Source organism: Hypanus sabinus, chromosome 20 (genome assembly GCF_030144855.1).
Source record: "Hypanus sabinus isolate sHypSab1 chromosome 20, sHypSab1.hap1, whole genome shotgun sequence".
Taxonomy (NCBI): Eukaryota; Metazoa; Chordata; class Chondrichthyes; order Myliobatiformes; family Dasyatidae; genus Hypanus; species Hypanus sabinus.
In genome coordinates this window covers 3,683,956-3,710,369 of record NC_082725.1, presented here as the reverse complement: position 1 = coordinate 3,710,369, position 26,414 = coordinate 3,683,956, and the positions used below count along the sequence as shown (strand labels likewise).

The 26,414-nt window shown below is 40.8% G+C and overlaps 1 protein-coding gene across 5 annotated transcripts in view; it reads left to right on the top strand.

The window, feature by feature from the left end:
* LOC132378234 (zinc finger protein 385D-like) overlaps nucleotides 1–26,414 on the top strand; it is a 452,746-nt gene that overhangs the window by 145,086 nt on the left and 281,246 nt on the right. For all 5 annotated transcript variants that reach the window (XM_059944963.1, XM_059944966.1, XM_059944962.1 and 2 more), the window contains one exon: nucleotides 2,217–2,359. In XM_059944963.1, the coding sequence (XP_059800946.1) occupies nucleotides 2,217–2,359 (143 nt within the window). The remainder of the gene's footprint in view (nucleotides 1–2,216; nucleotides 2,360–26,414) is intronic.

Here is a 26,414-nt window from a genome sequence, read left to right as displayed (position 1 = left end):
TAAGGAATGCAATAATAATTTAAAAACACAGTAAATATATAAGATAGCTTATATACATAAATTGATTGTATGTCCATAAGTAGATGCTAGGACAGGAAATGATAAAGTAGTGGTATTTGTGGGTGTGGAGGGGTGGGTTAGTGTGTGGAGCTGTTGATCAGCCTTACTGCTTGGGGAAAGGAACTGTTTCTGAGTCTGGTGCCCCTGGTGGGGCTGCTACATGGCCTCCCCTCTGATGGGAGTGGGATGAATGGTCCATGAGCAGGGTGGGTGTCCCTGTGAAGGAGACTGGAAGACCATCATTTAGTATTACTTTGCATTTAAATGGCATTTTTGCACAGAAACCCCACAAGAATGAATGATGTGTGAAAGGGAATATGACACAGATGCAACAGTGAAGGCATGAACGGCTTCTGAGATGAGAAACCTTAGCTTTATAATTCCTGTCAGAGTCACCTTACGTGCAGTCACTCCCGTGCCTAGCATCCCTTTATAGACATACAATCAATCTATGTACTGTATATAAGCTATCTTATGTATCTATATTTATTGTGTTGTTTTATTATTGTGTTTTTCTTTGTGCTGCATTGGATCTGGTGTAACAATTGTTTCATTTTCCCTTACACATGCGTACTGGGTGCCACTGGAGCGTTAACAGTTAGCGTGACCCTATCACAGCTGGAGGCAGTCCAGGCTTGGGAGCTCTAAACTGGTGCCGTCTGTAAGTGAATGCATGGGTTTCCTCCAGGTGCTCTGGTTTCCTCCCACAGTCGAGAGATGCGCCGGTGAGTAGATTAATTGGTCATTATAAATTGTCCCATGATTAGGCGAGGGTTAACTCAGTGAGTTGCTGGGCAGTGCGGTCTGTTGGACTGGAAAGGCCTGTTCTGCTCTCTATCTCTAAATAAATAAATACAAATGAATGACATTAGCCAATCTTGAATCTTGAATCACAGCCAGACAAACCTCAGGGTCGTTGTTCTCACAGTAGAATAGGTGATGTTTCAGTAACATTAGAACCTCGTCGTTCACTGAGTGTGAAATGTAATTATTTTGCAACCTGCCTTCGCACAGAAGCATACATCCAGTTGATATTTAACAAGCTGTGGGTCTGGACATGTGGCAAGCTCTAATTTAAACTGTATTGTGATGCAAATGATAATAATACTATTATAAAAATATGTGTCATTAATACGATGAAACCATCAGAAATGGGAGCAGAATTAGGACATTCAGCCCATCGAGTATGCTCCGCCATTCCACCGAGGCTGATTTATTATCCCTTTTAACCCCATTCCCCTTTTCCCCCGTAACCTTTGATACCCTGACTAATCAAGAACCTATCAACCTTTTCTTTAAATATACACAGTGACTTGGCCTCTGCGGTTGGCTGTGCTAATGAATTTCACAATACTAATCTGTATTACCAAGAGAAGAAACAATAACAGTGAAGTCAGCTGGACAAATCATCGCCCCAAGTTCTGGTTAAAAAAAAGACCATCACATTTCAATGTTAGTATCTCCTGGAGAGCAACCAACATTATTTTACAGTCCACTGGCCACATCTCTGGAATGAATATTGTTCACTTATGCAGTGGTTCTTCTTTAAAATCATTCCTTTGACTGAATCACTTTGAATTAATGTTAAAACGTGAATACTCTGACAATGATTTAAACGACTGAGTTATTGGGTGCATTTCTCTTTTCTATTGCTGGCAGCTGAGGGAGAGCCGGTACTGTGCCTTGTGGCAAAAATACAAACAAATTGATGGTTTTTACAGCGTTTTGTAAACACACAGCAGCTCATTAGTATGCATTGTGATTTCTTAGCTCATTTGCATACTTTTCCCACAGAATGTAAAGCTTCATTTTAATGGGATCATCGGACTTGGACTCGCTCCTACTATGAGGTCTGGGATAGTGAGCAGCCACTGTAGCTTTATCAGCAGAGCAGCTTGCCTGTCAGCCTGTCCTGAATGACTTATGCTCCTCTGAGCACACCCATCCAAAATATTTTATTTTTCTCTGGTCCGTGGATTAATCAGCCATGGAAGACTGGCGCACTTGATAGCTGCAGAAAGATGGCCGTGGTGTGTGCTTTCTGAAACAGTTTCTCAGATTTCTTTCCCGGCCTTGGCTGCAGTTTGACGCACAACGCAAGAATAAGGCATCACAAATCACCAACGTAAAGGTTGACTTGTCTCTCTTTCCCACAGGCGGTACCTGCCAGAGCAGCGCGCTTCCTGCCTTAATGCGGCCCCCAGTCCATGCCATGCAGCCTTCCCTGGACGTTAAACCATTTCTGCCATTCCCGTTGGACACCGCATCTGCCGTCAGTCTTTTCCCTAATTTTAATGCGGTGAGTTCTTCCTTTGTACTCTTTGCTATTGGCCAGAGTCGCCTTTAAGGGACCTGGGGTTGAGAGGCGTGAACGTTTTCCAGTGCCTGCTGAGTGTGTGTAAGATGAGGTGGCATGATGTTAGAAATTGTCTGTTGGAAAGGAGTTTGTGTTCTCAATCATTATGAAGCCATATCTCATTTTGGTTTTGCGTAAATGCCATTTGGTGCGGCCACTATTGTCATGGAACCTGCAGTCATCAGTTCTAGAGTTCATTACATCATAAATATTGTTACCTACCGATGTCATTATTACTAATATGTACCAATTATATTCTAGGTTCCAGATAACCTCCCACTTCCTATGGGAACCATAATATTCATTGCTGTATATTTTTTGACTTTCTTGAAAGTGTAGGTTGCATTGAAATTTCCGTCTGCCACCAATATGTAAGCAACACTGCTATTATGTACATTGATTTACTGAGTGCAAAATACCTTTTCACAACTTGTCAAAGATGCTTGTGCTTTTTGACATGTTGTAGCCCTGAGACAAACTTTTTGTAACACTTAATGCAAATTATTTCATGTTAGGATTAAAACCAGAAACAGCATTCTCAGCACCTCTACAGAATTTCCCCCAGTGCTGGTGATATTCCGGGCTGTCACAGTAACATAGAGGTTAACGCAATCACTTTACAGCACCAGCAGTCACCGACTGGGATTCCATTCCCTCTGTCGTCTGTAAGAAGTGTGTGGGTTTCCTCTGGGTGCTCTGGTTTCCTCCCACAGTCCAAGGATCTCCGGTTGCGGTCAGTGAGGTGCGCGGATGCTATGTTGCTACCGGAAGCCAGCTGGTGTACTATCAGTCTCCTCATGTCACTTTATAGACATACAATCAATCTATGTATAGAAGCTATGTTATGTATTTATATTTATAGTGTGCTTTTTTAGTATTATTGTTGTGTTCTTTATAGAGTCATAGAAAAATACAACACTGAAACAGGCCCTTCAGTCTAAATAATCAGTGCCAAACCTTTTGAAATGCTGAGTCACATCAACCTGCACCCAGACCACAGCCCTCCACACCCTTCCCATCTATGTACCCATCCAAACTTCTCTTAAACATTGAAATGGAAATCACATCCCACACTCCCAGCACCCTCAGGTTCCCCTTAAACATTTCACCATTCACCCTTAATCCATGAACTCTAGTTGTAGTGTCACCAAACCACAGTGGAAAAAGCCTGCTTGCATTTACACTATCTATACCCCTCACAAGGTTTCGAAGATTCATTTTATTGTCAATACAATTGTCATGTACAATACAACTCTAAGATTGGTCTTCTCCAGATAGCCATGAAATACAGAGAAGGGAAGAGACATCAACCCTTCCCTGCATGAAAAGGGAAAAGAAACAAAACTCACAAACTCCAAGACCCTCACCACCTCCCTTGCACAAAACTAACAGATTGTCACAGAAAATGGCAGCTGTAACATCAAATTCCAAATGTCCAATCCCCTCTCTTGCAAAAGAAAACAGTGATAACATCAAAGCCCCAACCCCTCCCTCACAAAAAACCATGACAATAGCATCAAACTCTAACTTATTCAATCTTTCCTTATATCTCAGGTCCTTCAAATCAAATCAAATTTAATTATCAATCAAACCATTCATAGATAACAGCTGAACGAGACAGCATTCCTCTGGGATCAAGGTGCAAAACATTCAGAAATAGCGAGTAACGGTCCTGGAAACATCCTTGTGAATTTTCTCTGCACTTTTTCAATCTTATTTGCATCTTTCCTGCAGGTAGGTGACCAAAACTGCACACAATACTCCAAATGAGGCCTTATACAATTTCAGCATAACATCCCATCTCCTGTACTCTGAGTGTTTATGTCTCTTCTATGTTTTTCTCGGTGCCACATCGGACCTGAACAAACAATTATTTTGTTCTCCTTACACCTGTGTGCTGGAACTGACATTAAGCAATCTTGAATCTTGAAGGGTGGCGAGACTTGTGGGCTGCTGCCAGCTCATCCTTGCACTGAGTTGGTTATCGATGCAGACAACAATTTCACTGTATGTCTCAGTGTTTCGATGTGCACACGACAAAGGAAGCTAATTTCTTTCATCTCTATCAGGTCAAGATGCAAACAAAAGTCAGGTATTGCCCAATATTATGCCAGTAAATTTTTGAAATAATTGAGCACAATTATTGTCAAACAACCTGACTGCCAGTAAACTAGCTGTGGAGGTATGTATCTTTGTATAATAATTGTTGTTGAAGATGGGAAAAAACTTAGCTTTTTAAAGAGCTTTCTCTTTCTATTTTTTTTCTAATTACTGCCATCATGCATATTTCATTGCTTTCTTAATCAGCTAGGAACTGACTCTCCACGATTGTTTATCTTGGTTCAGTCATTGTACAGCCCATTAATGATCCTTTAATCTCAAACTACAGAGGAACTTACATTTACAAAAGCTGTTTAAGTATATCTAAAGTACGTAGCTGCTAATTGAAGCACTCCTGAATAGCAACCAGATTCCGATTCAGGTTTATCACATGTACATCGAAACATACAGTGAAATGTGTCATTTGTATTAACAAGCAACACACCTAAGGGTGTGTTAGGGCACTCCGTGGGTTTTGACACACACTCTAGCACCAACATCGCATGTCCACAATGTTCAGCAGAACAACACAAGCAATAACAACATCAACAGAATAAAACAAGACAAAAAACAGTAACACAAACCCCTTTCCCACCCTCCCACTCATTCACACATACAGTCAGGCCTCCCACTCTAGGACATGTCACCATCAGCCCTCCAGTCCTTGGCCCCACACTCTCAGCTGTCAAGCAAACCTCCATGTGCAAGGGTGTGCATACTGAGCAGTTACCACATCATCTGGATCATCGTACAGCACTACAGCACAGATACAGGCCATTTGTCCCATCTAGCCCAAGGGTTCCCAACCTGGGATCTTTATATCCCTTGATTAATGCCATGGGTCTGTGGCATAAAAAAGGTTTTGGGAACCCCTGTCACACAGTCATAGGGTTATACAACACTATATATCATTGTATATATATCATCGTACAGCACTACAGCACAGATACAGGCCTTTCAGCCCATCTAGTCCATGCTGAACTGTTATTCTGCCCTGGCCTATTGGCCCATACTTGGACCATAGCCCTCCCACCAATGTACCTATCCAAACTAAGTGTTGAAATCAACCCCACCTCCGCTGGCAGCTCATTCCACCTTCTGAATGAGGCAGTATTCCTTGTTCCCCTTAAACTTGTTCCCCTTAAACTTTTCAGGTTTCACCCTTTACCCATGATCTCTAGAGTGATGCCATCTGTAGTTTAGCCATCTGGTATGAAGCCCCTAGTCGGGACGCCCGTAGCAGTAAGGTCAAGGTGGTGGGGGTTCCAGACAAAGTGCGTTTCAACCAAGACCTCAACGGTGGAGCTGGTGGAAGATGATGACACATCACAATGACAGTGAAGGGTTTGCATTTGTCTTTCATTCCATAACACTGGATCCTGACTCCAATCTGTTTAGTGGCTGCCCATGCATCAGCCTCCATGCATTAAATCAAGCCACGCAAAGGCGTTCTTCATGAAGGCAACTCGGCCTTAGGAGAACATCATACTTAACTCAAGTGACTGTACTACTAGCTTTGGTCTCACCCGACCTCAGTGAAAATGCCTGTAACACTCATAATTTTGCACACCTCTATCAAATCTCCCCTCGTTCTCTGATGGTCCAGGAAGTGAAGTCCTAACCTGTTCAACTTTACCCAGTAACTCAGGAGTTAGGTTTGTTGCGTGAGTCCTGAAGCCCCATCCTGAGGTGCTTCATCTTTGACTTAACTTGTACGTAAAGTGTGCTGTCTGGACACATAATTAGGCACCTCTTCTAACATGTGGTTATTTAAGTTACTGTTGCCTTCCTGTCAGCTTGAACCAGTTTGGCTATGCTTCGCTGGCCTCTCTCACTAACAAGGCATTTTTATCCTCAGACTGATGCTCACTGAATGTGTTTTTTTTTGTTTTTCTCATCATTCTCTGTAAACTCTAGAGACTGCTGTGTTTGAAAAGTCCAGGAGATCAGCAGTTTCTGAGATACTCAAACCACCCCGTCTGGCACCAACAATCTTTCCACAGTCAAAGTCGCTTAGATCACATTTCTTCCCCATTCTGGTGTTTGGCCTGAACAACAACTGAACCTCTTGACCATGTCAGCATGTTTTTTATGCATTAAGTTGCTGCCACGTGATTGGCTGTTGAGTTATTTGCATTAATGAGCGGGTGCACAGGTGTAATGAAGTGGCCAGTGTGTATCCACAGCTAAAACGATTTCTCATTCACAGGCTGAGGTGCACATTGGGGTCAGGGCTGACCTCAGGCAGCAAAGCCTGTCTGTGTCAAACACTTTCCAACGAGGCCACCTCAGAGCAATTCATCGAGAGATTTCACACTGTGCAATACTGTCAAAGCAAATTGACAAGGCTCCCTGTGGCACCGCTTAGACTCTTCCAGGCATATTTTAAACCTGCCTGCAATTAAGTGAATTGTTTAGGAATTGCTAGCTGTGCGCTCTGGGCTTCTGGAAGCATTTGAACATTACAGGAGCAAACACAGAGTCAATATAGGCTCTCAGCATCAGTAACCTTACTTTCCAAAAATATACTTTATTCATAAAATTTCAAATTGTATGAGGCAGGATGTTCATCCATTGTCATTCACTGTACCAAGTATATAATTACAATTCATTACAATCTCTATTCTGCCCTGGAATTCACTCGGATCAATTAGAACATAGAAAAGAACAATGCAGCACCATACAGGCCTTTTAACCTGCTCAGAAATCATCTATCCGTTTGCTCCTTCTTAGCCCTCCATTTGAGAACATAGAATATAGAGTATTTTAGCTCAGGACAATCCATTGGGATCACAATGTTGGACCAACCCTTTAACTTACTCCAAGATCAATCTAACCATTCTCTCCTACATAGCCCTCCATTTTTCTATCATCCATTTGCTTATCTAAGAGTTCTTAAATGCCTCTTATATGTCTGGCCCCACACACAACTCCTGGCAAGGGTTACATGCAACCACCTCTCTCTGTGTAAAAAAAAATCTACTTCTGACATTCCCCCCCCCCATACACTTTCCTCCGATTATGCCCCCCTCATATTAGTCATTTCTGCTCTGGGATAAAAAGGAGCTGGCTGTTCAGTCTGATCTTCTGTTTTGTTCCAATTCATCCTCCTTTCCTCCAATGAGAAAAGCCCGAGCTCACTCAATCTGTCCTCATAAGCCACGCTCTGTAACCCAGGCAGAGTCCTAGTAAGTCACCTTGGCGTCCTCTCTAAAGCTTGCACATCCTCATATGATGAGATGACTGGAACTGAACACAATATTGCAAGTGTGGTCTAACCAGGGTTTTATAGAGCTGTAACATTACCTTACTGCTCTTGAACTCAATTACCCATCTCATGAAGGCCAACATAGCACATGCCTTCCTAACCACCCTATCAACTTGGGTGGTAACTTTGAGGGATCTCTGGATGTAGATCCCAAGAGCCCTCTGTTCCTCCACCCTGCTGAGACTCCTGTCATTAACCCTGTATTCTGCCTTCAAATTTGACCTTCCAAAATGAGTCACTTCACATTTTTCCAAATCAGAATCAGAACCAGGTTTATTATCACCATTGAAAATTGTTAACTTAGCAGCAGCAGTTCAATGCAATACATAATATAGAGGGAAAAAATGAATAAGTAAATCAATTACAGTTTATGTATATTGAATAGATTTTAAATTGTGCAAAAACCAAAAATAATATATTATGTATATTAAAAAAGTGAGATAGTGTCCAAGGGTTCAATGTCCATTTAGGAACCAGATGACAGAGGCGAAGAAGCTGTTCCTGAATCACTGAGTGTGTGTCTTCAGGCTTCTGTACCTCCTACCTGATGGTAACAGTGAGAAAAGGACAGGCCCTGGGTGCTGGGGGTCCTTAATAATTTACGCTGCCTTTCTGAGACACCACTCCTTGAAGGTGTCCTGGGTACTTTGTAGGCTAGTACCCAAGATGGAGCTGACTAGATTTACGATCCTCTGCAGCTTCTTTCAGTCCTGTGCAGCAGCCCCCTCCCCCATATCAGACAGTGATGCAGCCTGTCAGAATGTGCTCCACAGTACATCTATAGATGTTTATGAGTGTATTTGTTGACATACCAAATCTCTTCAAACTCCTAATGAAGGATAGTCGCTGTCTTGCCTTCTTTATAACTGCATCAATATATTGGGCCCAGGTTAGATCCTCAGAGATCTTGACACCCAGGAACTTGAAGCTGCTCACTCTCTCCACTTCTGATCCCTCTATGAGGATTGGTATGTGTTCCTTCAACTTACCCTTCCTGAAGTCCACAATCAGCTCTTTTGTCTCACTGACGTTGAGTGCCAGGTTGTTGCTACGACACCACTCCATTAGCTGGCATATCTCACTCCTGTACACCCTCTCGTCACCAACTGAGATTCTCCCAACAATGGTTGTATCATCAGCAAATTTATAGATGGTATTTGAGCTGTACTTAGCCACACAGTCATGGGTATGGAGAGAGTAGAGCAGTGGGCTAGGCACGCACTCCTGACTTGCACCAGAGTCGATTGTCAGCAAACTCCATCTGGTGTTTCTCAGTCCAGCTCTGTACCCTGTCAATATCTCTTCATAGCCTGCGATAAGCAAAACATCCACACCACAGGGCATCATGGTTGGGTAGTGGTTAGCCCAATGCTACTACAGCTCAGTGCTCCGAGGATCAGAGTACAATTCTTGTGCTGTCCGAAATTGGTCATTGTAAATTGTCCCGTGACTGGTCAGCCGGAGACGCTCATGGAGAGAGTACTGTTTTGGATTCGCTCCATAACCTTTACTTTTTTTAACCTTTGAATACCCTTATTCAGCTTATTTTTACCTATACCGAAAGTTTCTTTGTTATTTTTTTTGTTTGGATTTACTGCCAAGAGTTTGTTGTGAACTTTTGAAGATATGCAAACAGAAATGTCTCTCAGGTCTAAGGGACGGGATCCCGGACGCAATCCGAACGGTAATGGAAAGAAGCAGGCTCTGCCATAACAAACTCAATTAACTCTTGAATTGCTTATGGAGGTTTTGGATAAAAAATTTGCTGAACTACAACAATTTTTTAAAGAAGATATAAAGGCTTTTCAAGAGTACATGGTTAAGTAATTAAACAGCAACAAGCTCTTATTGCGTCTCTGCAAGAAGATGCTCGGAAGCGAGATTTGACTCTTGAAAAACTGCAACAGGATTTAATTTCGACCATTAAGCTGATGGAAGCCCTTAAAGCCAAGAGTGACGATTTTGAGAATCAGTCCAGAAGACAGAACTTATGTATACTTGGTCTTCCAGATGGCATAGAAAAAGATAACCCTTCGAAATATTTTGCTCAACTTTTAAAAGAAGCGTTTCGGACGATTTTCCCGAATAACCCTCCTTTATTGGATCGGGCACATAGAATTCGGCGTCGATCACCGAGTGCTACAGACAAACCTTCGGTGGTAATTGTCCGGTTTCATTATGTACATGACAAAGAACAACTTATAAGAGCAGCTTGTCAAGCAGGAATGATTAAATTCAAAGAATTTTGCTTCCGCCTGGTAGAAGACTTTAGTCCTGACCTTTTAAAAAGAAGGCTTCTTTTTAAACCGTTGATGGCTGAATGTTATGAGAAAAATCTGAAACCTGCGCTTCTATACCCTGCGAAGCTTCGAATTTCTCCGTCGAATGCTCCACGACAAGTTTTCACTTCAACTTCAGAAGTGAGAAAATATCTGGAGGAGAACTTTCCTACTGCTACAGGCACCAGTCTCTAATAAATGAACGATTCTGATCGTGTAAGATGGTTCTCGATCTCTTAAACCAGAATTAAAATCTGGTTATTGGTGTAGGTTCATCCTATACTTTATACTTAAGTTAAAGTGTGTTTTCGTCATATTAATTGTTTTGCCTTATATACTTTAATCATTTAACTACATACTTGTCCATTAACTTTGTTCCTTCGAAGGTATATTTTTAATTCTTTGAAGGTGAATTTTTCATTGATTAAGATGGTGGTTTTTTGAAAAAGATTTTTGGTTTTGCTTAAGATGGCGTTACGTTTTTATTTTTTTCGCCTTTTTCCTACAATCCATCGCTTATCATAGCTTAAATATTTTTTGTTTTGTCTGGGCTAGAGCCCGATTTATAATTTTTTTTAGTGATTATATTTTTATTCTTTTTACAACTAACTATACTTAGAAATATGGTTTTTATTATAGCGATTTTAATTTTTAAAGTTGGGGTGATTCTTTTATATATATCCTTTATATATGGAGTGTTCTTCAGCTGACATGGGGGTAGGATTAGTCTTATTTTTTCCCTTTTTAAGTCATATTTTGGCTTTTTCTCTTTTTCTTGGGGGTGGGGGGGATGGTCTGTTTTCTAATTCTATTTTTTTTGTACCAGTTTGTGTTAGTTTTTTTATTTGGGCTGTTTTTGAACTTCAAATATGTCTGTGTTGTCGTCACTTCCGGGTCTTCTCTTTACTTTTGTTCCTCTTCCGGGTGCATGAGTTTATAAGTTGGTTAACCCTTTCTATACCAAAGGGTTGATTTTAGAATTATGGCTCAGACCATTAATTTTGTGTCTTGGAATACTAATGGTTTAAATCATCCAATTAAACGAAAGAAGATTTTCAAAATATTCCAAAGACTTAATGCTCATATCATCTTTGTACAAGAAACTCATGTGAGAAAGGAGGACAAATTTCGTTTTTTTAGATTTTGGCGGGGTCAACTGTATCACGCAAATTCGAATGCTAAAGTAAAAGGAGTTTCAATTTTTATTGACTCCTCTATTTCATTTGTTCAACATGATATTTTTTCGGATCTGAATGGCAGATTTTTGTTAATTACGGGTTTACTTTGTAATAAAAAGGTTGCTTTGGTTAATGTTTACGCTCCAAATGTGGATTGTCCGGACTTTTTTAAGTCTTTATTTACCTCTTTACCCAATCTAAACGAATATAAGTTAATAATGGGTGGTGACTTTAATTGTTGTTTAAATCCTCTGATGGATAAATCTTTATCTACTCAGACTTTACCTAATAAGTCGGCCGCTTGTATTAACTCTTTTTTGACTGACAATGGAGTTTTTGATATTTGGAGATTCCGGCATCCTAATGACAAAGAGTTTTCTTTTTTCTCACATGTTTATCACTCTTATTCGAGAATTGATTATTTTTTTGTAGACTCTTGTTTTATTCCATTGGTAATCAGTTGTAACTATGATATTATAGCTATCTCTGATCATGCTCCATTATTACTTTCTATGAAATTTACGGATACAGCTTCTAATGCTAGACAATGGCGATTTGACTCTACCTTGTTGCAAGACTCTGACTTTATAAAATTTATGGAGGAGCAGATCGACTTTTTCTTTTCAACTAATTCTACAGATGATATTTCCTGCGGAACACTTTGGGACACTTTTAAAGCGTATATACGTGGACAGATTATTTCTTATTCTGTTGGTTTGAGGAAACGTACTAAGATGGAAATTCTCTTATTGGTTGATAACATTAAAGAGATTGATAAGAAATATTCGATTGCTCCTAGTAAGGAGCTTTACAAACAAAGGGTTGAACTTCAAATGGAACATAGTTTATTACTTACATCCTCGATTGAAAATCAATTAATGAAATCTAAATCTGATTTTTACATACATAATGATAAATCTGGTAAACTGTTAGCTAGTCAATTGAAGAATGCTTTGGTTAAACGTCAAATCACTAAGATTGGTCAGCAGAATGGGAATCTGACAGTTAATCATGATGAGATAAATAAGGCATTTCAAGACTTCTATACCTCCCTGTATCAATCTGAATTTCCTCAAGATCATAATACCATGTCTGATTTTCCAAGATTATCATCTGATGATCTTTTGATATTGGATACTCCTATTACGGATGTAGAAATTAAGGGGGCTATTTCCTCAATGAATTCTGGGAAAGCACCGGGTTCAGATGGTTATACAGTTGAATTTTTAAAAAATTTTTCCGCTACTCTTTCCCCTTGGTTAGGTAAGGTTTTTGAGGAAGCCATTAGATTGGGGAATTTGCCACAATCTTTTTATAGAGCTTCCATTTCTTTAATATTGAAGAAAGATAAAGACCCTACTAACTGTGCTTCTTATAGACCTATATCTTTATTGAATGTAGACTCCAAGATTTTTTCCAAGTTACTGGCATCTAGATTGGAGAAGGTATTACCCAAAATTATTTCAGATGATCAAACTGGTTTTATTAAAAATCGTTATTCTTTTTTTAACATTAGGAGATTGTTGAATATTGTTTATACTCCCTCACATGACACTTCAGAATGTGTGATTTCATTAGATGCGGAGAAAGCATTTGATAGAGTTGAATGGCCTTACTTATTTAATGTGTTGGAGAAGTTTAATTTTAGTCTGATATTTATATCATGGATTAAATTGATTTATCATACTCCAGTAGCCTCAGTGTTTACCAATAATCAAAGATCTCCCTTTTTTCGCTTATTTCAGGGCACTAGACAAGGATGTCCTCTTAATCCATTACTATTTAACATTGCCTTAGAACCTTTGGCAATTGCCATCAGACAATCACAGGATATTTTGGGTATTAATCGTGGGACAGATATTCATAAGTTATCTTTGTATGCAGATGATTTATTACTATTCATTTCTAACCCGGAGAAATCCATTCCAGCAGTTTTATCATTATTGGCTCAATTTAGTGAGTTTTCTGGGTATAAGTTAAATCTTAATAAAAGTGAATTGTTTCCTTTGAATAAACGGGTCCCAATTTATGGAAATTTACCTTTTAAATTAGTTAATAACTCTTTTACTTATTTAGGGATCAAAATCACAAAAAACCATAAAGATTTATTTAGATTTAATTTTTTACCCTTAATTGATCAGATTAAAGATTTGTTTACTAAGTGGTCACCTTTATCTTTATCCTTAATAGGTAGGATTAATGCTATTAAGATGGTTATTTTACCTAAGTTTTTATATATTTTTCAAGCGATACCAATTTTTATCCCGAAATCTTTTTTTACTAATGTTGACTCTAAAATTTCTTCATATATATGGCAGAATAAAAATCCCAGGTTAGGTAAAACATATTTACAGAAGACAAAAAAGGAAGGCGGGTTAGCAATACCTAATTTCGGATTTTACTATTGGGCAGTTAATATTAGATATTTGTTATGTTGGTTGAAAGATGGGGGTGGATCTTTTGGCCCTTGTTGGGTGAGTTTAGAAACTAAATCCATATCAGCTTATGCTTTGGGTTCTATTTTAGGGACTTCTCTCCCTTTTGCTCTTTCTAAATTGTCGAAACGAATTGACAACCCGATAGTTAAACATACTTTGCGTATATGGTTTCAATTTCAGAGATTTTTTGGGTTGACTCAATTCGTTTTAAACAGTCCTATTGTATCTAATTGTTTTTTCACCCTTCCATTATAGATCAAGCGTATTCGGCTTGGAAAACTAAGGGATTACTAAGATTTTCTGATTTATTTTTAGATAATTGTTTCATGTCTTTTGAGCAATTATCCAACAAATATAACTTGCCTAGATTTCATTTTTTTAGATATTTACCGATTAGACATTTTTTAAGTTCTGTACTCTCTACGTTTCCAAATTTTGTGCCTTCAGATATTTTGGAGAGTTTATTTGAATTAGACCCTTTTCAAAAAGGGCTTATTTCAAAACATTATAATATAATTATGAAGATACGTTCAGAGCCTCTTTATAAGACTAAAAAGGATTGGGAAAGAGAGCTTAGTCTTAGTATTTCTAGTGAGAATTGGGATAGAATTCTTCAATTAGTTAATCATCGTTATGTGCCAAACATTCACTAATACAATTTAAGGTCGTACATAGGGCCCATATGTCCAAGGATAAATTAGCTCATTTTTACTCTCATATTAGTCCTATTTGTGATAGATGTCATTCTGAAATTGCATCTTTAACTCATATGTTTTGGTCTTGTTCATTTTTTGAGAAATATTGGAAAGATATTTTTGATATTATTTCTGCGGTTTTGAATATCGATTTACAACCTCATCCTATTACCGCAATTTTTGGTTTACCAATGTTAGACTCACTGCATTTATCTTCTTCTGCCCGTCGAATGATTGCATTTCTAACTCTGATGGCTAGAAGATCTATATTGTTGAATTGGAAAGAAATTAATCCTCCCACTGTATTTAATTGGTTCTCTCAAACTATGTTATGTTTAAATTTAGAAAAAATTAGAAGTGGTACTTTTGAGACTTCTATTAAATTTGAAAAGTTATGGAGACCATTTATTCAACATTTTCATATGATGTAATATGACCCTGTGCCAAGTTCATTTGATTTCCCAGCTTTTAGCTTATGTATTTTGAGAGGACCGGAAGTGACGGCATTGATGAATACTTATTTTTGTGAGATATTATAAACAGCCCCCCTTTTTTTTCTCTTTTTTGCTTCTTTTTTCTTCTATATTAGTTATCAGTTATTAGATTAGATTAGCTAGTTTGGCATTATATTTTTTTTGTTTTTTTTCTTTCTTTTTTCTGTTTTCTTTATATCATATATTATGAAATATTTAGACTTACTATGTTCATACATATATTTTATGGCTTATGTTTTGGTAAACTCATTTATATTGTAACTATTATGTATGTTTTTTTTCATATGTAATGGAATTTATATGTTGGTAATTTCTTTATCAATGTATCATTTGTATTCTGTCCATATTACTAATATTAATAAAAAGATTTAGAAAGAAAAATAAATTGTCCCGTGACTAGGCTAGGGTTAAATTGGGGGCTGCCGGGCAGAAAATGGAAATCTCCCAATAAGTGATTACGTATCTAACACAGCATTCTTCACAACCTCTGCCAGCTACAATGTATATTCCCACCTCCACCACCCCCCCCCCCCCCCGTGCAACATGGCATTTATATGTCACAACCCCAAGGGGGCAATTCAGTTTGGATCGTGAAATGAAATGTGAGGTGGATGGGGTTACTCCAAGGAATGGGGTTTGGACAATGTCCCCAATAGACACAGCAAGGTGTAAATCTTTGCACACCTTGCAAGATGTAAATATTGCTGTAAGTTTTGATATATAAATAATAAATAAACAAACAAATAAATAAATAGTGCAAAAGAGGAATAATGAGATGGCAATCATTGGTTCATTGTCATTTCCAAAACAGAGTCATAGAACACTACAGCACAGAAACAGGCCTTTTGGTCTATCTAGTTGACACAGAACTATTAATCTCCGTAGCCCATCGACCTCCATACCCTTCCCATCCATGTATCCATGTAAACTTCTCTTAAATGCTCAAGTCAAATCCACATCTACCACTTCCCCTGGTTGCTCATTCCACACTTGCATCGCCCTCTGAGTGAAGAACTTTCCTTTTAAACATTTTACCTTTCACCCTTAACCTATGACCTCTTGTTGTAGACCCACCCAACATCAGTGGAAAAAATCTGTTTGTCTTTACTATAAACACACACACATACATCTCATAATTTTGTCTATCATCATCAAATCTTCCCTGTGTTGCAAGGAGTAAAACCCTAACCTGTTGAAACTTTCCCTATAACTCTGTTCCTCAGGTCCTGCCAACAACCTTATAAATTTCCTCTGAACTCCTTCAACCTCATTTTCATCTTTCCTGCTGGCAGGAGACCAAAACTGCACACAATACCCCAAATTGGGCTTCACCAAAGTCTTATACAATGTCAACAGAATATCCCAACTCCTGCACTGAGTACTTTGACTTATGAAGGCTAATGTGCCAAAAGTTTTGTTTATGACCCCATTGACTTGTCTGCTGATAGAGGGGAAGAAGCTGTTCCTGAATCATTGAGTGTGCTACTATATCACCTCCCTGATACTAGTAATAAGAAAAAGGCATGTCCTGGTTTGTGAGGGTCCTTAATGATGGATGCTGCTTTCTTGAGGTGTCACCGTTTGAAGATGTCTTCGATGGTAAGGAAGGGTGCGTGTGATAGATCTGGTTGAGTTTCGACCAGCTGCAGTCCTGTGCAGTGACCCCTCCATACCAGGTAGTGCTGCAGCCAGTCAGAATTGATCTCCACGGTATGTCTATAGACACTTGTAAGGAAGGATTAACAATCCTGTAAGGAAGTGAATATTTTACATGTCAAGTAAAACTTAACTTTTAAAACATAAAACAACTCTAGTTTGGCGTGGACTAGAAGGGCCGAGATGGCCTGTTTTCGTGCTGTAATTGTTATATGGTTATATGGTTAACAATTTCTTGATTTTAATAACATAAAGCATTGCTTGTGAGCCAGGAAGAGGGGAAGTGAGTTTATTCATGTCCCGTGTACCGAGTCTTGCACACTGTCCACACAGACCAATGCTTTACAAGAGCACAAGGTAAACCAAAAACAATATGTTGAATAAAATGTTGCTGTTTCAGAGGAAGTGCCAGTCGGACAGACAGTAAGTGCAATACTTTTATCTGTTTCTGGTTTGAAGATAACTGTTCTCACGTCCCCTATTGCCAGTCACACACTTTCTCCTCAGCACCGTTTTCATTATGATTCCCATTCATAGATGCTGCCTGACCTGCTGAGTTCCTCCAGGATCTAGTGTGTGTTGCTCTGGATTTCCAGCATTTGCAGAATCCCATTTTGATTGTAACTCGCGAGTAGATACAGCGAGTTTCTCAACCCATTGAATGATCAACTACAGCACGTGATGATGGCATACACACATACACAGGGTCGCTGTTGGGAGTACAGTCCAAGCTGTTGAGTGATTTCTCATGGAGGTGATCTCATTGAAACCTAAAGAATATTGAAAGGGCGAGACAGAGTGGACATGGAAAGGATGTTTCCTATAGTGGGGGAGTCTAGGACCAGCAGAAACAACCTCATAATAGAGGGATGTCCATTTAGAATGGAAATAAGGAGGAATTTCTTTAGCCAGAGGGCAGGGAATCTGTGGAATTCATTGTGACAGTCATCACAGGGGTATATTTAAAGTGGATGTTGATAGGCTCTTGGTTAGTCATGATGTCAGAGGTTATGGGGAGAAGGCAGGAGAATGGGGTTGAGAGAAATAATAAATCAGCCATAATCAAATAGCAGAACAGACAAATTGGGCCAAATGGACTAATTTTGCTTCCATGTCTTCTGGTCTGATAGTCTAATGAATTTGATCTCAATGGAGAAACATAATGGGCCCTACACTTGTCTCCATATTACATAGAACATAGAACGCAGAGCACAGAATAGCACAGCACAGTACAGGCCCTTCGGCCCACAATGTTGTGCCGACCCTTAAACCCTGCCTCCCATATATCCCCCGCACCTAAAATTCCTCTATATACTTGTCTAGTAGTCTCTTAAACTTCACTAGTGTATCTGCCTCCACCACTGACTCAGGCAGTGCATTCCACGCACCAACCACTCTCTGAGTAAAAAACCTTCCTCTAATATCCCCCTTGAACTTCCCTCCCCTTACCTTAAAGCCATTGTCCTCTTGTACTGAGCAGTGGTGCCCTGGGGAAGAGGCGCTGGCTGTCCACTCTGTCTATTCCTCTTAATATCTTGTACACCTCTATCATGTCTCGTCTCATCCTCCTTCTCTCCAAAGAGTAAAGCCCTAGCTCCCTTAATCTCTGATCATAATAAAATTAGGCAGTGGAGAAATCAGGAATTGTTTTTCATCCTCTGATTGTTCATGAGCTTACCTTATCTGGAAACAATTTTGAATCTGGGTAGTCATTAAAAAGGGGAATGTCAATCTGGCTGCTCATTAAATATTCTGTTGTCAGCGAAAGGGAAAATTGGAAGATTGATTGAGGTGATAGTACTCATTTCACACTATCACCTAAAGTGAACAATTAACTGTTGTTGGCTGAGCACCGCGGTGAACTTGGTTCTGATACCTGATTAAATGTCGCACTTGTGTTTGTTAAATTTGGCAGTTCATCGTGTTGGTGGGGAGCTCTTTTTGGTGGGAACACAGAAGGGAAATGTTGGTGCAAGGGCCAATGTCTCCATTTTCTATTGGATAGGAGGTTTTTCAAAACTCTGCATCAATCCCCTAACCTCTGCTTGTGTATTTCCATTGTTTTAAATTAATAGACAGTGCATTAGCAAATTGGTTAGTGCAAAGCTATTACAGCTGGCTGGTGGTGTAGCAGCATCAGCACCGGACTTCAGAGCGAAGGCTCCCGAGTTCGAATCCAGCTGGCTCCCTTGCACGCTTTCCATCCGTGCTGGGTTGAGTGTCGGGCTAGCAACTCGGCCTCATAAAAATAAGAAAGCCTGCTTAAAAAAAACGCCGTCATAATGGTGTTCCGGTGACTCCACTCTGAGTTAGGGGCTTTCTTCTTCTTTCTTCAACAATCCAGCAAAAAGCGCCAACAATCCAGGTTCAATTCCCACTGCTGCCTATAAGAAGTTCTCCCTGAGACTGTGTGGGTTTCCTCTGGGTGCTCTAGTTCCCTCCCACAGTCCAAAGATGTACCAGTTGGTAGGTTAGAATCACAGAGTTACACAGTCATAGAATACTACAGCACAGACACAAGCATTTCAGCCTATCTAGTCCTTGCTAAACCATTGATCTGTTTAGTGCCATTGACCTGGACCTGAACCATAGCTCTCCATACCCCTCCCATCCATGTACCTATCCAAAATTCTCTTAAATGTTGAAATTGACCCTGCATTCATCACTTCTGCAGGCAACACATTGCACAATTTTGCCGCCCTCTGAGTGAACAAGTTTCCCCTCATGTTCCCCTTAAACTTTTCACCCTTCACCATTCACCCATGAGGTTAGTTGATCACATGGGTGTAATTCGGTAGTGTGGGCTCGTTGGGCAAGAAGGGCCTGGTACTGTGTCATATCTCTAAATAATTAATAAATAAATGTGTTCAGCTTTCTGATAAGCTCTCATCAAAGCTGACATATGACGAGCCTTTACTTGGACAAAGTTGCATTGCGGGTGCAGACTGCAATATGAATGGCTGCATTTACGTGAAAATAAGGTGAGGAATAACAGGAACCATGGTAGTCATACTGTTGCAGCTTGTGGCATTGAATTCAGAGCTTAATTCTGGCATCCTCTATAAGGGTGTTCGTACATCTCCCGTGGGGTTCCTCTGGTTTCCTCCCATAGACCAAAGACGTTCTGGTTATTAGGTTAATTGGTTGATGCACCATCAATAACTCTCTCTGAGACGTAAAGGCGAGAGATCAGCTTTTATTGACTGGAAGAAGGAACAAGCAGTGAGTGACCACCATACTACATCCTGGAGACAGAGAGGCCGGGCTCAGGCCTCAATCGCCTTTATACCAGGGTCTGTGGGAGGAGCCACAGGAGCAGTCAGCAGGGGGCGTGTCCAGACAGGTATATGTAGTTCACCACATTGGTCATTGTAAATTGTCCTGTGATTTGGCGAGGGTTGACTGGGCGGTGAGTCTCAGTGGGATGAAAGTGCATATGCTGCACTGTATTTCTAAACATAAAAAAGAAATAAAAGGGAATGTTTCCACTCATCTTTTATCCAACAACTCTCCACCTTTCCACTGAGCTGTCTGGAATCATTGTAGCATAAATCACACTCTTAATGTCTGTGTGTTTCCAAAGAAAAAGTCCTCTGTTCTTCCCACTTACAGCCGTGCCTTGTTTTGTAGCGGCCTTGGTCTCTAAGTTTTCATTAGCAACAAAAGAGTAAGTTGGGAAGGAGTGAAACATTGTGAGAATTTGCTGGAGTCAATAATTTTATTCATATCTCTGAACACTGATGCCCTGAGCTGTAATAGGGTCACACTAGCCACCAAGTGACTTTTCTTGCACTGTGCTGTTGCTGCAAAACAAATTTCACGGCTTATGTCAGTGATAATCAACCTGATTCTGATTCTGGGTTGAGATTAATTCACTCCTGAAGAACTTACTACTCATGTAATGATCTAACGTGATAAGTACTTACATAGGAGACTGAATGCTTATGTAATAAATCCCATTAATTGCTGTATTTTTAACTCCTTACAAAGCAAAGTAATGTTTGGAGTCAATCAATGGATTACCATCCAGTAGACCCGTTTATTTGCTGGCACGACTGGAGGGGAATGGAAGAACAGTAAATCTCTCTGTCGAATTAGCACATAAATTACATGAGAACAAAAAACATTAGCATTTTAGCTTCTTCCACCGCTAACAAGCAAACAACTGAGACAGAGGAACCAAAAGAACATCCTCTACTGAAAAGATTGCTGGAAATCTTAAGCAACAAGTCCGGATGAAGCGTCGCAGCCCGGAACGACTGTTTATTCTCTTCCATAGATGTTGTCTGACCTGCTCTGCGCAGTCTCTTGCTTTGACAATATACACAAAGTGCTGGAAGCACTTAGCAAATCAGGCAGCACCTATGGAAGAGTCAATACTTCAGTCATGCCTCCTAGAGAACTGAAACCTTGTCGTAGGGTTTGGAGGCTTGCATGCCTCAATGACCCAGAGACTACGTTGGTGGAGTCAGGGCCTTGTGCTTTGGCTCTTGGTAGTGTCACCCATGCCAAACAGGTCAAAGGGCAGAGGCCAGATTTAGAGCAGTCGGCTTGTCCTCCAGTTCTGGGGGTTCAATGCAGGGCTAACAACCCTGACCGGTAAAAAAACAATTGTTATGGAAACAGCAATGAAGAATCCTTCCATATCCGTGCACAACGGTATGGACAGACAGAGATGGAGGGTCTTCATTGCTGCTCTAAACGGCAGCAGTGCGATGGGCAGTAAGGATGTAAGTAGGTATTTCAGTCCTGATGAACGCTCTCAGCCTGAAATGTCGACTGTTTATTTCCCTCCATTGATGCTGCCTGACCTGTTGAGCTCCTCCAGCATCTTGTGTGTGTTGCTCATCCTACAGAGAAGGCAGTGTTCATTACAATGATGTATTTATACAACACTATCAGGGCTCAGGGCATCAATCCTCAATCAGATCTCTCAGCCTCTGCTGCTCCACAGAAAACAACCCAGGTTTGTCCAATCTCTCTTTACAGAATGCCCTCATGAATATGTTTTTTGTTGGTAAGCGACATGTAAAGAGCAGCAAAGAGATTGCTGGGAAATTACTTCAACAAAGGCTTTGTAATCTCAAAAGAGCTGGAATGGTTGCAGTGTAGACGGAAGATAATGCAAAATCCTCTGGGAATTCTGCCTGCAGTGGAGACTGAGGTTAGATGGTGACATTAAATTGACCAGCTGCTTTACTGTCCACATGATTTCTAGTGTTGTTGTATTCAATAAAAGATGGTGGATATGAAAACATTTGATTGGATATTTTCCTACATTCATTCAAGGGAAAATCAACCTCACAGACTGAGCCACCATTTAAATACCTCTCCTTAGTTGCCCTTCAGAAGGTGCTGGTGAGTTGCCTTCTACAGCTGCTGCAGTTTTTGAGGCATGAGCACACACACAACGCTGTCCGGGCATTTGACCCTGTGACAGTAAAGGAACAGTGACATATTTCCAAGTCAGGAAGGAGTGTAGGTTGGAGGGCAACTTTCAGGCGTGGTGTTCCCCTTGTCCCTGCTTCCCTTGCCCTTCAAACTGGTCACAGTGGTGGGTTTGGAAGGATCTGTCTGACCAGTCTCGGTGAGTTACTGTTCTGTAGACGGTCCAGCTGGTAGAGATCGAGGAGGTGGGTTTGGAAGAATCTGTTTGAAGATTCTCGGTGAGTTACTGCAGTCTGTCCTGTAGATGGTCCAGCTGGTGGGTTTGGAAGGATCTGTTTGAAGATTCTCGGTGAGTTACTGTAGTCTGTCCTGTAGATGGTCCAGCTGGTAGAGATCGAGGTGGTGGGTTTGGAAGGATCTTTTGGAGGAGTCTCGGTGAGTTACTGCAGTCTGTCCTGTAGACAATACACCGTGCTGCTACTGCACGTCAATGTGGAGCGAGTGAATGTTTGTGGGTGAGTTGTTTATCAATCAGGCTGCTCTGACCTGTGTAGTCTTGAGGTTCTTGAGTGTTAATGTATTTATTTGTTTGTTTGTTTAACAACAGAGTGTGCAATAGGTTCTTTTGGCTTAACAAGCTGCACCACTCAGCAAGCCGACCTTTGACGAATCAAGGGCCATTTAGCATGACTTATTAACCTACTAACCTGAACACCTTTGGACTGTGGGAGGAAACTGGAGCACCTGGAGGAAAGGCACGCAGTTATCAGGAGAACGTACAAACTCCTTGCAGATGATGCCAGAATTGAACTCTGTACTCCAAGCTCTAATCGTGTTGTGCTGATCTCTTTTCTACCATGGCATCTGTGATGTCAAAGCTGCACTCCTCTGGGAAGCTGACATTCCTGAATTGATGGTGGATGGACTTGGGGAGTTGAGGGGTGAGTTTTCACCACCTACTCTTGTTACCACTCTGTGCATAAGCAGTAGCTAGTCCAATGGTCAGCGGTACCCCTCATCCCAGCCATGGGTTTGATAGTGGGAGAATTCAGTGATGGTGATGCCATTGAATGTTGATTGAGATTCATATTTATTGATTACATGTACATCGAAACACAGAGAAATACATCATTTGTACTCACAAGCAACATAACCGAAGGATGTGCTGGGGCAGTGCCCAAGTATCACCTCACATTTTGGCACCGAAGTAGCACAAACAGCAGCAATACATGCCTCCTCCCTCCCTTCCTCACACTCACACACACAGACGGGCCTTCAACCCCAGGGCAGACCACTTCAACCTGCAGTGGTCTCACGGACTTGTTGGCATTGGCTGTCTTAGTACGCCAAGCTCATAGACTAGGGGTTCCACCATTGCGCCTTGCCTTCCTGACTCCTCAGTTGAATGTCATTGTCAGCCCCTGGGTCACTGATGATGGGATCCCAGGCTCCACATGTCGAATTCTAGACTCACTGACTTGTGTACCTAGGGGTTCATCACCCCCAGAACGTTTCACAATACTCCGAGCGTTACCTAACCAAAGTTTTATACAGATGCACATGACCTACCTCCTTTCACATTCACTGATGAGGGCGTGTCCCTTCTTTCCCATCCTACCTATCTGTATTGCCACATGCTGAGAGAGATGAACTTATACCCTCTGCACAACAGCATTCTGAGGAGTCCTGCTTTCATCTTTCATTTGACGTTCCAAAGTGCAACACCTCACACTTGTCTGGAATAATCTCCATCTGTCGCTTCTCTGTCCACTTTTCCAGCTGCTGTGTTCCTTAACAGCCTTACTCATTCACCACAGCTCCGGGAATGTTTAAATTGTCTTCAAGCATTCTGCTCATCCTAGCTACGCTTTGGCCAGATCCAAAAATCCAAATGCCCAACTATCAGCAGCAAGAGACCCCATCACGAATCTTTGTGGAGCACCACTGTGGACGAGATGCCAGCAATGCCATGGCGCTTGGCTTATCTCCTCCACTGCTTCTCTCTAGTTTTCAACAGTTGCTAGTTGGTGCTCATTAAGACCATAAAATATGAAGCTGAATTAGGCCATTCGGCTCATTGAGTTCACCATTTCATCGTGGCTGATTTATTATCCCTTTCAAACCCATTCTTCTGCCTTCTACCCTTAACCTTTGACATCCTTACTATCAAAAACTGTACTGCCTCTGCTTTAAACATACGCAATGACTTGGCCTCCACATCCACCTGAGGCAATGAATTCCACAGATTCACCACCCTCTGGCTAAATAAATTCCTTCTCAACTCTGTTCTAAAGGGACGTCCTTGTATTCTGAGGCTGTGCCCTCTGGTCCTAGTCTCCCCATCTATGGGAAACATCCTCTCCATATCCACTCCCTCCATTCAGTATGCAACAGATCTCCATGAGGAACCCCCTCATTCTTACTCCAGATAATCAGAAGCTGGAAAAGTGTCTGATTAACATTAACTTCTACTCCACTGTTATCAGACACTTGAATGGAACTGGCGTACAATAGGATGGACTCGTGGTCTCGCCATCAATCTCATTATGATCTTGCACTTTATCTACACTGTTGTGTTTCAGTAGCTTTTGCACTTGCTCCTGCATTGCTATTGTTTCCCTTGTTCTACCTGAATGCATTGTGTACTGACTTGATCTGTATGAACAGATTGCAGGACAAGCTCTTCATTTCGTTTTGGTACATGTGACAATAATAAACCAATTCCAATTCCAATGTAACACACTTGTTATTTAGATTTATGTTTGTTAAAAGAATTAAAAGAGCTGAAGTTGGTCAACACCCTCATCTTAAACTCAAGTGAGTACAGACCAGAACCATCAAGTATTTCATTTCTTGTAATTCTCCTCAGGACCCTCTCCACCATCAGTATGCCTTCCCTTATATACGGCATTTAATCTGTTCTCGGTACTCCAAGTGCAGTCACCCTCAACGCTGAGGCTCCTGAACCAGAGGTGATAACTTCATTCAACTTCACCTGCTCCATCACACAATCAATGAATTCACTTTCGAAGACTCTTCTTCTCATGCTCTTGATACTTAATGCTTATTATCATTTCTTTCTTTCTGTATTTGAGCAGTTTTTTGTCCATTTGAACATTGGTTGAATGCCCAAGTCAGTGCAGTCTTACATTGATTCTAATATGGTTATTATTCTGTTATAGATTTATTGAGTATTCCCACGAGAAAATGAATCTCAGGGTTGTATATGTTGACATATAAGTACTATGATAATAAATTTACTTCGAACTTTTGAATCCAACCTCAGCATAACATGCTTGCTCTTACATTCTAGTCCTCTCAAAATGAACACTAACACTGCATTTGCCTTCCTTCCATCTGACTCAGGCTGCATGTTAACCTTCAGGGAATCCTGCTCTGCAACGTTAGCTCTGCTTTTATGTCTATCCGACATATTTGAGAATGCTGGCAGACGTGCAGGAAAATTAGATGAATATTATCTTTTCCTCTTCCCTGAAGTGTGTCTGTCCTTCCTCCAGCTCAGTATTCACTGGAACGGTGATGATGATAATGGATTACACTTCACCAGGAATCAGACAGACTTTCACACTCACACAAGGCGAGTAACCAACACCAATCTCACAGAGACATTGCTTGGAATCAGGATCACTGGCACATGATGTGGAATTTGTTGTTTTGTGGCAACAGTACATTGCAATATATAACAATAAAGCATTATAAACTTCAATAAGATGTATATATAAAAAATAAAAATTAAATGTAATAACTTGTTCAAATAAGGGTAAAAATACTGATGTCGTGTTTATGGGTTGATTGTCCATTCAGAAATCTGATGGCAGAAGGGAAGAAGCTGTTCCTGAATCATTAAGTGTGTGTCTTCAGGCACCTGTATCTCCTCATTGATGGTGGCAGTGAGAAGAGGGCATGAACTGGGTGATGGGGATCCTTAATGATGGATGCTGCTTTTTTGAGGCATTTCCTTTTGATGATGTCCAGGATGTTGGGGAGGCTCGTGACCATAATGGAGTTGACTTAGTTTACAACTTTCGGCAGCTTTTTCTGATCCTGGCCCCTCCATACCAGATGGTACAGCAGCCAGTCAGAATGCTCTCCACGGTACACCTGTGGAAGTTTATGAGAGTCCTTGGTGACATAACAATTCTCCTCAAACTCCTCATGAAATACAGACGCTCCAAGAAAATAGTCCCGAACTGTTTCTGCAGTGAATGGTGAAGAACAGCAGGTGCATTTCAGCAATTCAACTGTTCAGATCTGAAGGAAGGAAATACTTGTTACTTTAGTGGTTAGCACGAAGCTTGAAAGCAACAGCAGTCACTGACTGGAATTCAATTCCCACCGCTGTCTGTCAGGAGTTTGTACGTTCTTCCTATGACCACGAGGGTTTCTCCAGGTTCTCTGGTTAGCTCCAACATTCCAAAGATGTAGGGGTTAGGGTTAGAGTTAGTAATGCGATGTTGTGTGGTGGCATTTGCAGACTGCCT